At 42.4% G+C, this 14,598-nt stretch overlaps 1 protein-coding gene across 10 annotated transcripts in view; it reads left to right on the top strand.

Moving 5' to 3' along the window:
• Positions 1-54: 54 nt before the first annotated feature.
• The window catches only part of LOC101169865 (protocadherin gamma-C5), a 62,459-nt gene continuing 47,915 nt past the window's right edge, over positions 55-14,598 (top strand). The window contains exon 1 of one of the 10 annotated variants that reach the window (XM_023959136.1): positions 55-2,573. In XM_023959136.1, coding sequence (XP_023814904.1) covers positions 105-2,573 — 2,469 coding nt within the window. In that variant the 5' untranslated portion in view covers positions 55-104. Of the gene's footprint in view, positions 2,574-3,323; positions 5,842-6,200; positions 8,772-9,323; positions 11,849-14,598 lie in introns of those variants that run through there. The other 9 variants (XM_023959141.1, XM_023959144.1, XM_023959147.1 and 6 more) reach the window with 9 other exon arrangements.

Raw genomic sequence — 14,598 nt, 5'->3', positions numbered from 1 at the left:
CAGAAAGACGGGTGCTTGCTGTAGAACACCGCAGAGTCGATTTAGACACGAACCCCACCCTTGTTTGGATTATTACTTTGGAGTATTTCAAACAGAGACTGGTCATGTTTTTTATTTCTTCTCGGATACCGACTTTGTACCAAGTAATTATGGATTTTCTTTTTTGTCATTTTGCGCCGGGGAGAACAATGGAACGGCAAGCCTCGCTTCTCATAGCGCTCCTTTTTGTCAGTGCTGCAGTCGGACAGATCAGCTACTCCATTAATGAGGAAATGTCCGAGGGTTCTGTAGTGGGAAGAATAGCAGACGACTTGGGCTTCGATGTAGAGAAGCTTAAACTGCGTAAAGCTCGTGTCTTTTTCGGCGACAGTAAAGACTATATTGGGCTAAATAGAGAAAGAGGAGTCCTCCTGATCAAAGAAAGGATAGACAGAGAGACGCTCTGTGGCCAGACCATACCGTGCGCGCTGCACTTCCAAATCATCTTAGAAAAACCTCTTGAATTTTACAGAATAATGGTAGAAATCGTTGACATAAATGATAACCCTCCGGTGTTTGAAAAAGGTGATGTTCGATTTAGAATTAGCGAGTCTGCAGTGATCGGATCAAAATTTGATTTAGAAGGAGCGGTGGACTTGGACGTTGGGGTAAATGGTCTGCAAAATTACTTGCTTGAACCAAAAGATAATTTTGCTTTAAAAATAAACAGTCAAGCGGACGGCTCGAGGAGTGTCGAGATGATTTTAAAACAACTTCTTGACCGAGAAAAACAGGCAGAATTGCTTTTGGTGTTAACGGCAGAGGATGGTGGAGAGCCGCGCATGTCTGGGACGGCACAAATTATAATTACAGTGTTAGATGCAAATGATAATGCTCCTGCGTTCACTAAAACAGTTTATAAAGCAACTGTTCCAGAAAATTCCGCAAAAGGCACAATAGTGACAAGAGTCAACGCATCCGATGCTGATGAGGGATTAAACGGAAAAGTAACCTACTCTATTAAAAATACCCTTGATGATGTCAGAAACCTGTTTCAGGTAAATGAACAAACTGGTGAAATATCAGTTACTGGAACTATTGACTATGAAAGGTCAAGTAATTACCAAATAAATGTACGGGCGAGTGATGGTGGGGGATTAACAGACACGTGCAAAATAACGGTTGACGTCACTGATGTGAATGATAACTATCCTTTAATAAATGTAATGTCTGAAATTAATTTTATATCAGAAGATGTAAAAACTCACACTGTGGTGACTATAATTCATACTCAAGACATAGATCATGGCGACAACGGTAAAGTAAATTGCAAAATTGATGAAAACATCCCTTTCTCTTTAAAATCTACAGAAAATAATTTTCATAGTTTACAAACAGACAGTGAATTAGACAGAGAAACAGCGTCAGAGTATAACATCACAGTGACCTGCTCTGATGAAGGAGTCCCCTCCCTCTCCAGCAGCGTCACTCTCACCTTACAGATCTCTGATGTGAATGACAACGCACCTGTCTTTGAGAGGAGCTCATATGAGGCCTACATTGTAGAAAACAACACACCAGGTGTGTCTATTTTCACCGTGAAAGCCACAGACGCTGACTGGAAGCAGAATGCGCGTGTTTCTTACTTACTGGAGGACTCCTCTGTGAACGGAGTGCCAGTCTCCTCATATGTGTCCGTCAGTGCTGACAGTGGAGTCATCCACGCAGTGCGCTCTTTTGACTACGAGCAGATCAAAGACTTCCGCTTCTGCGTCAAAGCGCAGGACGGAGGCTCTCCTCCACTCAGCAGCAACGTGACAGTGAAAATCCTGATCCAGGATCAGAACGATAACCCGCCTCAGGTTCTGTATCCGGTCCAGACTGGTGGCTCTGTGGTGGCTGAAATGGTGCCTCGTTCAGCTGATGTGGGCTACCTGGTGACTAAAGTGGTGGCTGTTGATGTGGACTCTGGACAGAATGCCTGGCTCTCCTATAAACTGCAGAAAGCCACAGACAGGGCGCTGTTTGAAGTGGGCTCACAGAATGGAGAAATCCGAACTGTCCGCCAAGTGACGGAGAAAGATTTGCTCAAACAAAGACTGACTGTGATCGTGGAGGACAACGGGCAGCCCTCTCGTTCAGCTACAGTCATTGTGAACGTGGCGGTGGCGGACAGCTTCCCTGAAGTGCTGTCGGAGTTCACTGACTTTCCACACGACAAGGATTACAACGACAACCTGACTTTTTACTTAGTGCTGGCGCTGGCTGTGGTGTCTTTCCTCTTCATCACGTGTTTAGTGGTCATCATCTCCGTCAAAATCTACAGATGGAGACAGTCTCGCATCCTGTACCACTCCAGCCTCCCAGTGATTCCATATTATCCTCCACGTTACTCAGACACTTTGGGTACAGGGACTCTGCCACACACGTACAATTACGAGGTGTGCAGAACCACTGACTCCAGAAAGAGTGACTGTAAGTTTGGCAGAGCTGGGAGTCAGAACGTGCTGATAATGGACCCCAGTTCTACAGGAACCATGCAGAGGCTGCAGAGTGAGAAGAGCATCCTGGATGAACCAGATACCCCTCTGGAGGTTAGATTTTTACATAATTAAATTTTCAAGATTTTACACATTTGTTTGTGCTTGTTTGGTAAATACGCACATTCTATTTTTTCTTTGTGCATTTTTTTTATAAATCCAGAACACTTAAAAAAACAAGATTAAAATGGCACGGTTGCGCCGTGGTTAGCGCAAGCCTCACAACAAGAAGGCCCCTGGTTCAAGTCCTGGCTGAGGGACCTGAACCAGAACAACAATGGGGGACCTTTCTGTGTGGAGTATGCATGCGTGGGTTCTCTCCGGGAACTCCTGCTTCCTCCCACCGTCCAAAAACATGCTTCATAGGTTAATTGGTCACTCCAACTTGTAGGTGTGAGTGTGCATGGGTGTGTGAGTGTGACGCTGCGACAGACTGGTGACCTCTCCAGGGTGTCCCTTGCCTTCGCCGATAAGTGGCCGGGATAGGCTCCGGCAGCCCCGCGACCCCGAAAGGGACAAACGGAAGGAAATGAATGAATTGATGTTGTGTTTTTTCTTACTGTAAAAATATATATTGCTTCCAAACTTGTTTCTCCTCTAGTGTCATCCTTTTAAAATAGAAATTACATAAGAAATCCAGTTACTTTTTTCCTCTTTAGCACTTTGTATTCCTGCAGTTTTTTATTTTGAACTCAAAGGGCCGCTGTTGTCTGCACAGTGCAAATGCCGTCTGAAAACGTAACAACGCCTTTCCATTTCAGGATAAGAAGGGGTAACGTCACGCGCTTTGTCTCACTTGGGAACATCTTTGACGGAGGATAACTGTAATTTATTCTTTTTCATTTTTTTGAAGATTTTTACTTTGTGTTTTTACGATCCCTGATCATCCACAACGCCTTTTGGAATCTATTTAATCATGCCGACGTTTTTTCGGAGAGAAGAGCGGCAGGAGCTGCTGCTTTTTTCGGTTCTTTTTCTCCCTTCCGTCGTCGGTCAAGTCAGCTACACGGTTCCAGAGGAAATGCAAACAGGCTCGTTGATCGGTAACGTTGCCCATGATTTAGGGTTGGATGTTAAACGACTGAAGTCGGGTAATGGTCGCATTTATTCTGGAGACAGCCGAAATTACGTCGAACTGAATGTGGACCGAGGCGCCCTGCTTCTGAAAGAGAGGATAGACAGAGAGGTGCTGTGCGGTGAAACGACCCCATGCGCTCTGCATTTTCAGATCGTTTTGGATAATCCTATGGAATTTTATAGTGTAACAGTAGAAATTAAAGATATTAACGACAATGCGCCTACATTTGAAAAGAACGAAATAAAATTTGTAATAAGCGAATCTGCAGTTGTTGGGGCAAAATTCGATTTAGAAAGGGCCATTGATTTGGATGAAGGCATTAATCATGTCCAGAGTTATGTTCTCAAGCCAAGCGATAATTTTTCCCTTAAATTGCGCAGCCAAGCTGACGGATCAAAGAATGTAGAGATGGTTTTACAAAAAGCCCTAGACAGAGAAAGGAACGAGTTCATCCCCTTGGTGCTGACGGCTGTAGACGGAGGAGAGCCGCAAATGTCAGGAACAATGCAGATCCTGATAACGGTGTTGGATGTTAATGACAATGCGCCTGTTTTTACGCAGCCGGTATACAAAGCAACTGTGGCCGAAAATGCCTTAAAAGACTCAGTTGTAGTCTCAGTTAAAGCGGAAGATGCAGATCATGGACTAAATGGCAAAATTGAATACTCATTTACAAACGCTTTGGATGACGTCAGACGAATTTTTGAAGTTAACGAGGAAAACGGGGAAATTAGATTAATTGGCCGCTTAGATTATGAAAAGAAAAAACACTTTCAAATCAATGTGCGTGCCAGAGACAATGGTGGACTCACTGATTCCTGCAAAGTCATTGTTGATGTTACTGACATTAATGACAACGAACCGGCTATTAAAATAATGTCTAAATCAACGGTTATTTCAGAGAGCGCAAGTGCAGGAACTGTTGTCACAATGATTAACATCCAAGACCCAGATTCAGGTGACAATGGCAAAGTTCAGTGTTTTATAAATGATAATATTCCTTTTATTTTAAAATTAACATCAAACAACTTTTTTAGTTTACAAACAGACAGTGAATTAGACAGAGAAACAGCATCAGAGTATAACATCACAGTGACCTGCTCTGATGAAGGAGTCCCCTCCCTCTCCAGCAGCGTCACTCTCACCTTACAGATCTCTGATGTGAATGACAACGCACCTGTCTTTGAGATGAGCTCATATGAGGCCTACATTGTAGAAAACAACACACCAGGTGTGTCTATTTTCACCGTGAAAGCCACAGACGCTGACTGGAAGCAGAATGCGCGTGTTTCTTACATACTGGAGGACTCCTCTGTGAACGGAGTGCCAGTCTCCTCATATGTGTCCGTCAGTGCTGACAGTGGAGTCATCCACGCAGTGCGCTCTTTTGACTACGAGCAGATCAAAGACTTCCGCTTCTGCGTCAAAGCGCAGGACGGAGGCTCTCCTCCACTCAGCAGCAACGTGACAGTGAAAATCCAGATCCAGGACCAGAACGATAACCCGCCTCAGGTTCTGTATCCGGTCCAGACTGCTGGCTCTGTGGTGGCTGAAATGGTGCCTCGTTCAGCTGATGTGGGCTACCTGGTGACTAAAGTGGTGGCTGTTGATGTGGACTCTGGACAGAATGCCTGGCTCTCCTATAAACTGCAGAAAGCCACAGACAGGGCGCTGTTTGAAGTGGGCTCACAGAATGGAGAAATCAGAACTGTCCGCCAAGTGACGGAGAAAGATTTGCTCAAACAAAGACTGACTGTGATCGTGGAGGACAACGGGCAGCCCTCTCGTTCAGCTACAGTCATTGTGAACGTGGCGGTGGCGGACAGCTTCCCTGAAGTGCTGTCAGAGTTCACTGACTTTCCACACGACAAGGACTACAATGACAACCTGACTTTTTACTTAGTGCTGGCTCTGGCTGTGGTTTCTTTCCTCTTCATCACGTGTTTAGTGGTCATCATCTCCGTCAAAATCTACAGATGGAGACAGTCTCGCATCCTGTACCACTCCAGCCTCCCAGTGATTCCATATTTTCCTCCACGTTACTCAGACACTTTGGGCACAGGGACTCTGCCACACACGTACAATTACGAGGTGTGCAGGACCACTGACTCCAGAAAGAGTGACTGTAAGTTCGGCAGAGCTGGGAGTCAGAACGTGCTGATAATGGACCCCAGTTCTACAGGAACCATGCAGAGGCTGCAGAGTGAGAAGAGCATCCTGGATGAACCAGATTCTCCTCTGGAGGTTAGAATGTAAACCTTTTTAATTCTTACTTTCAGCACCACGAACAGTGACCGCAGCCACTTCTCTCTCTTTTCTCCCAATTTTATTCAGATAACAAAACAATATGTTTTATCTTTTACATGTGGTCTTAAGCGCAAACTTTACTAAACTTGTATTTTTTTTTCTTTGCAGACTTCGGGCTATATTATTTTGAATGACTTCTACTGTATTTAAATGATAAAAATATCTTAATTTTCGTTCAGATTGTAATAGCCTTTCTTTTATAACCATTTACACTTCTACCTCATGAGCTCTGAGTGCCGCTGTTGGCCAGTTTATTTCAAACGTACCAACAAGTCTTGTAGCTCCCTTCATGCTTTTAGTTTAGATCATGGAAGACGCACAGGAAAACCGCAATGTCTGGAACTCGAAACTCGGGATTTTAAAGCACTTTATTTTTATCTAAACTTGTTTACTCTTACCACAGTTGATGCGTGGATTGTGGAATATAAATAACTGGAAAATATCCGTATTTTTTCTCATTTGAAAAAGCCTCGCATAGAACAATGAAGGGGCACGGACTGCTGTTTTTCTTCGTCCTCTCCTTCAGTTCGGTCCTCGGACAGCTCAGCTACACCATTCCGGAGGAAATGCCTAAAGGTTCTGTGATCGGTAACGTTGCTAAAGATTTTGGGATAGATGTAAAAAGAATTAAGTCGGGAAATGCTCGGGTTTTTACACGAGATAGTGACGAATATGTTGAGCTGAACAAAGAAAGAGGAGTCCTCGTCATCAAGAATAAGATAGACAGGGAGGCGCTTTGTGTTCAAACGACACCCTGTGCTCTGCATTTTCAGATAATCTTAGAAAATCCTATGGAATTCTACAGTGTAACTGTAGAGATAACAGATATAAATGATAACCCTCCTTCCTTTGAAAAGAAAGAGATCAAATTTAAAATTCACGAGTCCACCGTCCGAGGAGCAAATTTTATTTTAGATCGCGCTGTTGATCTTGATGTAGGAGTGAATTGTCTGTTATCCTATAAACTGGAACCTACTGAGAATTTTTTGGTCAGATTTAATGATCAATCAGACGGAACAAAAAATCTTGAAATGGTTTTAGAGAAACCGCTTGACAGAGAAAAATACGAGCAGCTGTCTTTGGTTCTGACGGCGGTAGATGGAGGAGAGCCGCAGATGACGGGGACAATGCTGATAACAATTTATGTGTTAGATGCCAATGACAACGCTCCTGTGTTTTTACAGCCAATTTATAAAGCTGCAATTAAAGAAAATTCCCCCGCAGGAACTGTTGTAACAACAGTGACTGCTACAGACTCAGACGAGGGATCTAACGGGAAGATAGCCTACTCTTTTTCCAGTGTGTTGGACAATGCGCGTGGTTTATTCGAAATAAACAGTGACAGCGGTGAAATAAGGCTTACGGGAAATGTTGACTATGAACGAGCTCGATCGTTTCAAATAAACATGCGAGCAAGTGATGATGGGGGATTGGCTGATTCTTGTAAAGTGCTGATTGACGTCATTGACATGAATGATAATAAACCAAACATTCATATTATGTCAAAGTCAAACATTATTTCAGAGAATGCTAAACTTGGGACCGTTGTTACTATGATAAATGTGGAGGATGCTGATTCGGAAGAAAACGGAAAGATCCAGTGTGCTATTAATAATGATATTCCTTTTGTGATGAAGTCTTCTACGGGAGATTTTTATAGTCTGATGACAGACAGTGAATTAGACAGAGAAACAGCGTCACAGTATAACATCACAGTGACCTGCTCTGATGAAGGAGTCCCCTCCCTCTCCAGCAGCGTCACTCTCACCTTACAGATCTCTGATGTGAATGACAATGCACCTGTCTTTGAGAGGAGCTCATATGAGGCCTACATTGTAGAAAACAACACACCAGGTGTGTCTATTTTCACCGTGAAAGCCACAGACGCTGACTGGAAGCAGAATGCGCGTGTTTCTTACATACTGGAGGACTCCTCTGTGAACGGAGTGCCAGTCTCCTCATATGTGTCCGTCAGTGCTGACAGTGGAGTCATCCACGCAGTGCGCTCTTTTGACTACGAGCAGATCAAAGACTTCCGCTTCTGCGTCAAAGCGCAGGACGGAGGCTCTCCTCCACTCAGCAGCAACGTGACAGTGAAAATCCAGATCCAGGACCAGAACGATAACCCCCCTCAGGTTCTGTATCCGGTCCAGACTGCTGGCTCTGTGGTGGCTGAAATGGTGCCTCGTTCAGCTGATGTGGGCTACCTGGTGACTAAAGTGGTGGCTGTTGATGTGGACTCTGGACAGAATGCCTGGCTCTCCTATAAACTGCAGAAAGCCACAGACAGGGCGCTGTTTGAAGTGGGCTCACAGAATGGAGAAATCCGAACTGTCCGCCAAGTGACGGAGAAAGATTTGCTCAAACAAAGACTGACTGTGATCGTGGAGGACAACGGGCAGCCCTCTCGTTCAGCTACAGTCATTGTGAACGTGGCGGTGGCGGACAGCTTCCCTGAAGTGCTGTCGGAGTTCACTGACTTTCCACACGACAAGGATTACAATGACAACCTGACTTTTTACTTAGTGCTGGCTCTGGCTGTGGTTTCTTTCCTCTTCATCACGTGTTTAGTGGTCATCATCTCCGTCAAAATCTACAGATGGAGACAGTCTCGCATCTTGTACCACTCCAGCCTCCCAGTGATTCCATATTATCCTCCACGTTACTCAGACACTTTGGGTACAGGGACTCTGCCACACACGTACAATTACGAGGTGTGCAGGACCACTGACTCCAGAAAGAGTGACTGTAAGTTCGGCAGAGCTGGGAGTCAGAACGTGCTGATAATGGACCCCAGTTCTACAGGAACCATGCAGAGGCTGCAGAGTGAGAAGAGCATCCTGGATGAACCAGATTCTCCTTTGGAGGTGTGTTATCTTACATTTGAGTTCAACTTTATATATTTTGCTGTGCCTTTAATTTGTATTCCTATCCTTTTCAATGATAGTAAGTCAGCACCATGGACAACGCTGAGACCCTGTAAATCAATTTTAATGTAAAATTTCACTACAAGGGTTTGATTTAAATTTGTCGAACTTTCAGTTATGTTTCTAAATAAAATTTGAATATATTACAGTAAAAATAATACAGTTTTAGTTTTTTTAAATTATTTTATTATATGAAGTAACATTTTACAACCTAGGATGAAAATGAAAAGAAAATCGAACTCAAAATAGATCTATTTTTTAATATCTTGTCAGTGGAGAGAAACTTCAAGAAAATCAGGTATGAAAAAACTTAATCCCATGAAATGCAAACATCCATCTTTCTTTCTATTTTCTCATGGCGTTTTTAATTTTAACAGTGAGTCCATTTTAGTTTTGCAGTTTATTTTTAAGTCTCTAAGTGCCGCTGTTGGTTAGTGTTAAGAATAAGGCTATGCTATCTGAACACCTCCCCTCTATTTTTTCAATCACATTTTGCCTGACAAAGACGGCTGCCCAGCCCGCAGTCCTGAACTCGGGATTGCGTTTCAGTCGGATATTCAACACACATTCGAATTTAATTCCCTTAAATTCTTTTTGATCGCGTTCCAACGTTGGTTTGGATTTTCTATACTGGCCAAACCATGTTTTCATCGTGGCCGCTTCTTCTCTCGTTCGTCTTTGTGCAAATGGCTGTCGCTCAAATCCGATATTCAATACCCGAAGAGATGGCTACAGGCTCGGTTGTCGGGAACGTCATTAGGGATCTAGGCTTGGATTTAAAACGTCTCCGATCTGGTCGAGCAAGAATTTTTACTGAAGACGGCAGTGAGTACGTCGGTCTAAATGTAGAAAAAGGAACCTTGGTGGTGGCTAAAAAAATAGACAGAGAGGAGCTCTGCCAGCAACTGTCTCCCTGCTCTCTTCATTTCCAAATAATTCTTGAAAATCCAATGGAGCTCCACAGAATAGACGTCGAGATTACAGACATTAATGATAATGTTCCTATTTTTTCAGAAAGGGAATACAATTTCCAGGTAAGCGAGTCTGCTTTGCCAGGAGCTCGATATTCTCTGGAAAGCGCCAGAGATCCAGATGTGGCTCAAAACGCAGTTCAGACATATAAACTCAGCCCTTCTGATCACTTTAAACTAAATACTGTGTCTCGCTCTGATGGAACAAAGTACATCGAAATGGTTCTTCACACTTCCCTCGATAGAGAAAAACAAGAGGAGCATAAATTAACTCTTACAGCCTTCGACGGCGGCAATCCTCAGAAATCCGGCTCTGTCAAAATAAAAGTGGAGGTTTTGGATGCAAACGACAATGCGCCAGTATTCAGTCAGTCCGTTTACAGGGTTGTAGTTCCTGAAAATGCATTAAAAGGTACTGCGATTGTAAAAGTCAGTGCTACTGATAAAGACAAGGGAGCGAATGGAGAAATGACGTTTTCATTTTCGCACCACACCGATGGCGCAGCTTTGCTGTTTAACATGAATCCCCACACGGGAGAAATCACCGTCTCCGGGGTTTTAGATTATGAAAAAACTAAGCAGCATGAAATAAATATTGAAGTTTCTGACAAAGGGGGACTGACAGACACAAGTAAGGTGCAAATTGAGGTAACCGACGAGAATGACAATGCGCCCGTCATCAATATAATTTCCCTCTCCAATCCAATTCCTGAGGACTCGGCTTTAAACACCGTTATAGCAATGATCAACATCAAAGACTTAGATTCGGGTAAAAATGGACACGTTCGGTGTTTTATTAGCCCCCATTTACCTTTTAAAATCAAGACTTCGTCGACTAACTTTTACAGCCTGATATCTGACGACGTTTTGGACCGTGAAACGGTGCCTGCATATAATATTACAATAACTGCCATGGATGAGGGATCCCCGTCATTTTCCACAAACAAGACGGTTCGCTTAATTATATCGGATGTCAATGACAACGCGCCTGTTTTCTCACAGAATTCATTGTCTGCATTTATTCCTGAAAATAATTCGCCTGGCACTTCTGTGCTTTCGGTTAAAGCGCAGGACGCAGATTATGGCAACAATGCGCGGGTTTCGTACTTTCTTGAGGATGCTAACATTAACGGAATGCCAGCTTCAGCGTATTTTTCAGTGAATGCGGAGAGCGGAGAGGTAGTTGCTGTGCGCTCCTTCGACTATGAGCAAACAAAAGAGTTCCACATCTGCGTCAAAGCGCAGGACGGAGGCTCTCCTCCACTCAGCAGCAACGTGACAGTGAAAATCCAGATCCAGGATCAGAACGATAACCCGCCTCAGGTTCTGTATCCGGTCCAGACTGCTGGCTCTGTGGTGGCTGAAATGGTGCCTCGTTCAGCTGATGTGGGCTACCTGGTGACTAAAGTGGTGGCTGTTGATGTGGACTCTGGACAGAATGCCTGGCTCTCCTATAAACTGCAGAAAGCCACAGACAGGGCGCTGTTTGAAGTGGGCTCACAGAATGGAGAAATCCGAACTGTCCGCCAAGTGACGGAGAAAGATTTGCTCAAACAAAGACTGACTGTGATCGTGGAGGACAACGGACAGCCCTCTCGTTCAGCTACAGTCATTGTGAACGTGGCGGTGGCGGACAGCTTCCCTGAAGTGCTGTCGGAGTTCACTGACTTTCCACACGACAAGGATTACAATGACAACCTGACTTTTTACTTAGTGCTGGCTCTGGCTGTGGTTTCTTTCCTCTTCATCACGTGTTTAGTGGTCATCATCTCCGTCAAAATCTACAGATGGAGACAGGAGCGCATGTTTTCCAAATGCACTGGGAATCTTCCTGTCATTCCATATTACCCGCCCCTTTACGCAGACGCTGGGGTTACTGGTACGTTAAAGCAGGCTTTAAGTTACGACGTTTACGGAACTACTGACTCTCGGATGAGTGACGTGAAAAGCTCACGACCCTTCAGTCAAAACACTCTGACTGCTGACCACAGTGGTACCAGGACGGTGCCGAAACAAAGAACAGATTCGGAGATTTTGCTCTCAGAGGTGAGACTCGCAGCCTCCCTGTAAGTTCTGTTGCACTTTCTCCAGCATCAGTGTACTGTAGCTACACATTTGACTTTGAAAGACAGAGTTTTTTTCTTGTGGAGATATTTAATAATAACAATTATAATCAAATAATAAAACCAGGAAATAAAAACAAAATCGCCATATTTATATTTCCAAAATATATATATTTGGAAATATATATAAAATATATATTTCCAAAATATATATTTCCAAAATATGATAAATACATAATAAATAAACATTCTTAAAGTAAACCTTCTACTTTATTTTAAGAGGTTAAACATGTAGTTAATTCCTGCTAAGGCTTTTCTGCAGATCACAGTCACACACTGCTGCTGTTTCAGTGACCTAGTTTACATCACAGCAACATGCAGCATAGCTTACACTGAGCTGCAGACATAGCAATGATAGAGAAGCATAAAAATCCTTATAAACATACCTACATACATACATATATATGTATATATGTATATATATATTCTACGTGTATATGTGTATTTCTTTGGTGGAAAGCTTCAGATGTGAACGGGAGGAGAGTGCTGTCAACAGTGACTGTAGATTCTGTGAAGCGAGCCACAGCCAGAGCTGTGATGGAGAGGAGGGAAGCAGTGGGGGATGGGTGATACCACGTGGTAGCCGGCACAATCTCATCCTCCCAGTGCTGCATTTGTGTCAGTGATGCTCAGCAGCCATCTTGATCCTCGGCTCTCTTTGTCTTTTTAAACAGATTGACAATGTGGAAGTGTTGTGGGGAGTTACAGAAGAGATATGGCATTATCTTCTACCTGCAGTGTTAATTTAATGACTTGTGTCTCGATAAAATATAAAGAAATAGAAGATGAACACAACGGAGGAGCAAAGTGAGATCAGTGTTTTGAGAAATAAGCAGCATGACATTACTTAGGCTACATTTTGAGCAGAAATTCAAAGTGAACAGCAAATATCTAAATCTAAAATGTGTAAAATTATCTGTTTTAGATTATGATGGCTTAGTCATATGACTAAGGCTTTATAGTGATTATTGTTTTAAAACTTTATGTTTTCTATCTTTCCTGTTGTTGCTGTTATTTTTGCATATCAATTTCTTATTTTAACACTATAAAAATACCCAGGGCTGTTTGGACTACTTTTCTCCTATTGATCACTTTGTTTTTCACTTAAATACTGCATGCTTTTCATCTTTAATGGAGACATACACATCTCTCTGCCATGATGTTCAAAGGAGAACGCATATAATAGCAAAAGTGTCACAAACCACTAAACAAAAGTTACCCCATCTACTGAAAGCAGTGTCTATGAAAACAATCTGTGTAGGCTTTACCTGTTTCTTCTCTGTTTGAGACATGAAGCCACATTTTCTCAGATTTGCTGCAGTGATGTTATTTACTCAATGCCAAAAATTCCTTTTAGTGAAGTCTCCAAATGGGTTGAGATGGTCTGAAACATCTTTTTAAACTGTTGAAAACTTCATCCTTCTATACAAAACAACAACACTGATACTTAAACATTGTGAGACAAACCTTATTCTTTCAATCTGCACATCATGCTACAAAGCAGATAGATCTTCCTGGTTCTTGTGGTTTGAATTTTGTTGTGGTTTTGGGGTGTGTGACCCTGTGAGCTAGGACATTAAGCATTGAGTTTGTTACAGATAACTTAACAAAAGAGTGTCAGTGTTTGCTTATACATATCACAAATCCTAACTAAATATCCTCTGAGTTTAAATGTGGTTTAAATGTTTTTTTATGAGAAATGATTTTTAAATAGACAGTTCTGTATGTACACAGTAAGTGTGGCAGCATCTCATTGATGTTTCTGGACATGCCTGTTGAGATCCTTGCTTTTTCAAATTGTACAACATATAAGGGTGATTTTTTGCTAGATGAGCTTCAATCTTACTTTGGTGCTTGAGTTAAGTTTACTTCATCATTAGTGTTTTTTTTCTCTAATGTTGTTTGTGAGCTGGTGTTTCAGATGATGAAGTAAATCATACTGAATTCTCAAAACCTGTTTATAAAATCGGAACTGCTGGTAAATGACTCAGCTCAAAATTATTTATGTCATCTGGATTGGCGACAGGACTTTTAAAGTATTTTGATCTGCATCACAAGCATCTTTGCCTCATTATGTTACATTGTTTTTGATACATAATCTATTCATTTTGTTTTCATTTTTTTGGCAAAAAAAAATATTAGTCTGAATATGCATTTTAACTATTGCTTTATATCCATTAGTTTTCATCAGTTTTGGCTAAAAAGAGGATGAGGTAAAATGGCAACTCTCATGCAGTCAGACCTGGTTTCCAACAGCCCTCTCTTCTCCTGATCTCATTCTGTGTATTCCTCCCCTCCCCCTCTGCAGCTGCACCACTTTGCAGAGGAAGAAAAAGACAGAGAAAGAGGAAGATTGCTTGATGAAGGACATGTTATTCTGTCTATAAAAATACATTTAAGTCAAAAAGGTTTTTTATCTCTTATAAAAGCACATTCTTTGTGCAAAGAAAAGATACGCCATTTGTATTATTTTTAGAAATCTGCAAAGACCAAATCTGCAGGGAATAAATTTGGGACTATGAATGCTTGTAGTTTATTTTGACATTCAAATATATTTAATTATTTGTAAAATAGCATTTTTATTTGGCTTTTGTTTTCATTCTCCTTGAAAAGCTGTCAGGATCCAGGGTGGGATGCAAACACGGGAGGTGGGATGTAGTTGCATAGCAACAA

Source organism: Oryzias latipes, chromosome 10 (assembly GCF_002234675.1).
Source record: "Oryzias latipes chromosome 10, ASM223467v1".
Taxonomy (NCBI): Eukaryota; Metazoa; Chordata; class Actinopteri; order Beloniformes; family Adrianichthyidae; genus Oryzias; species Oryzias latipes.
The sequence above is the reverse complement of the archived record's forward strand: the minus strand, read 5'-3'. Positions and strand labels throughout refer to the sequence as shown.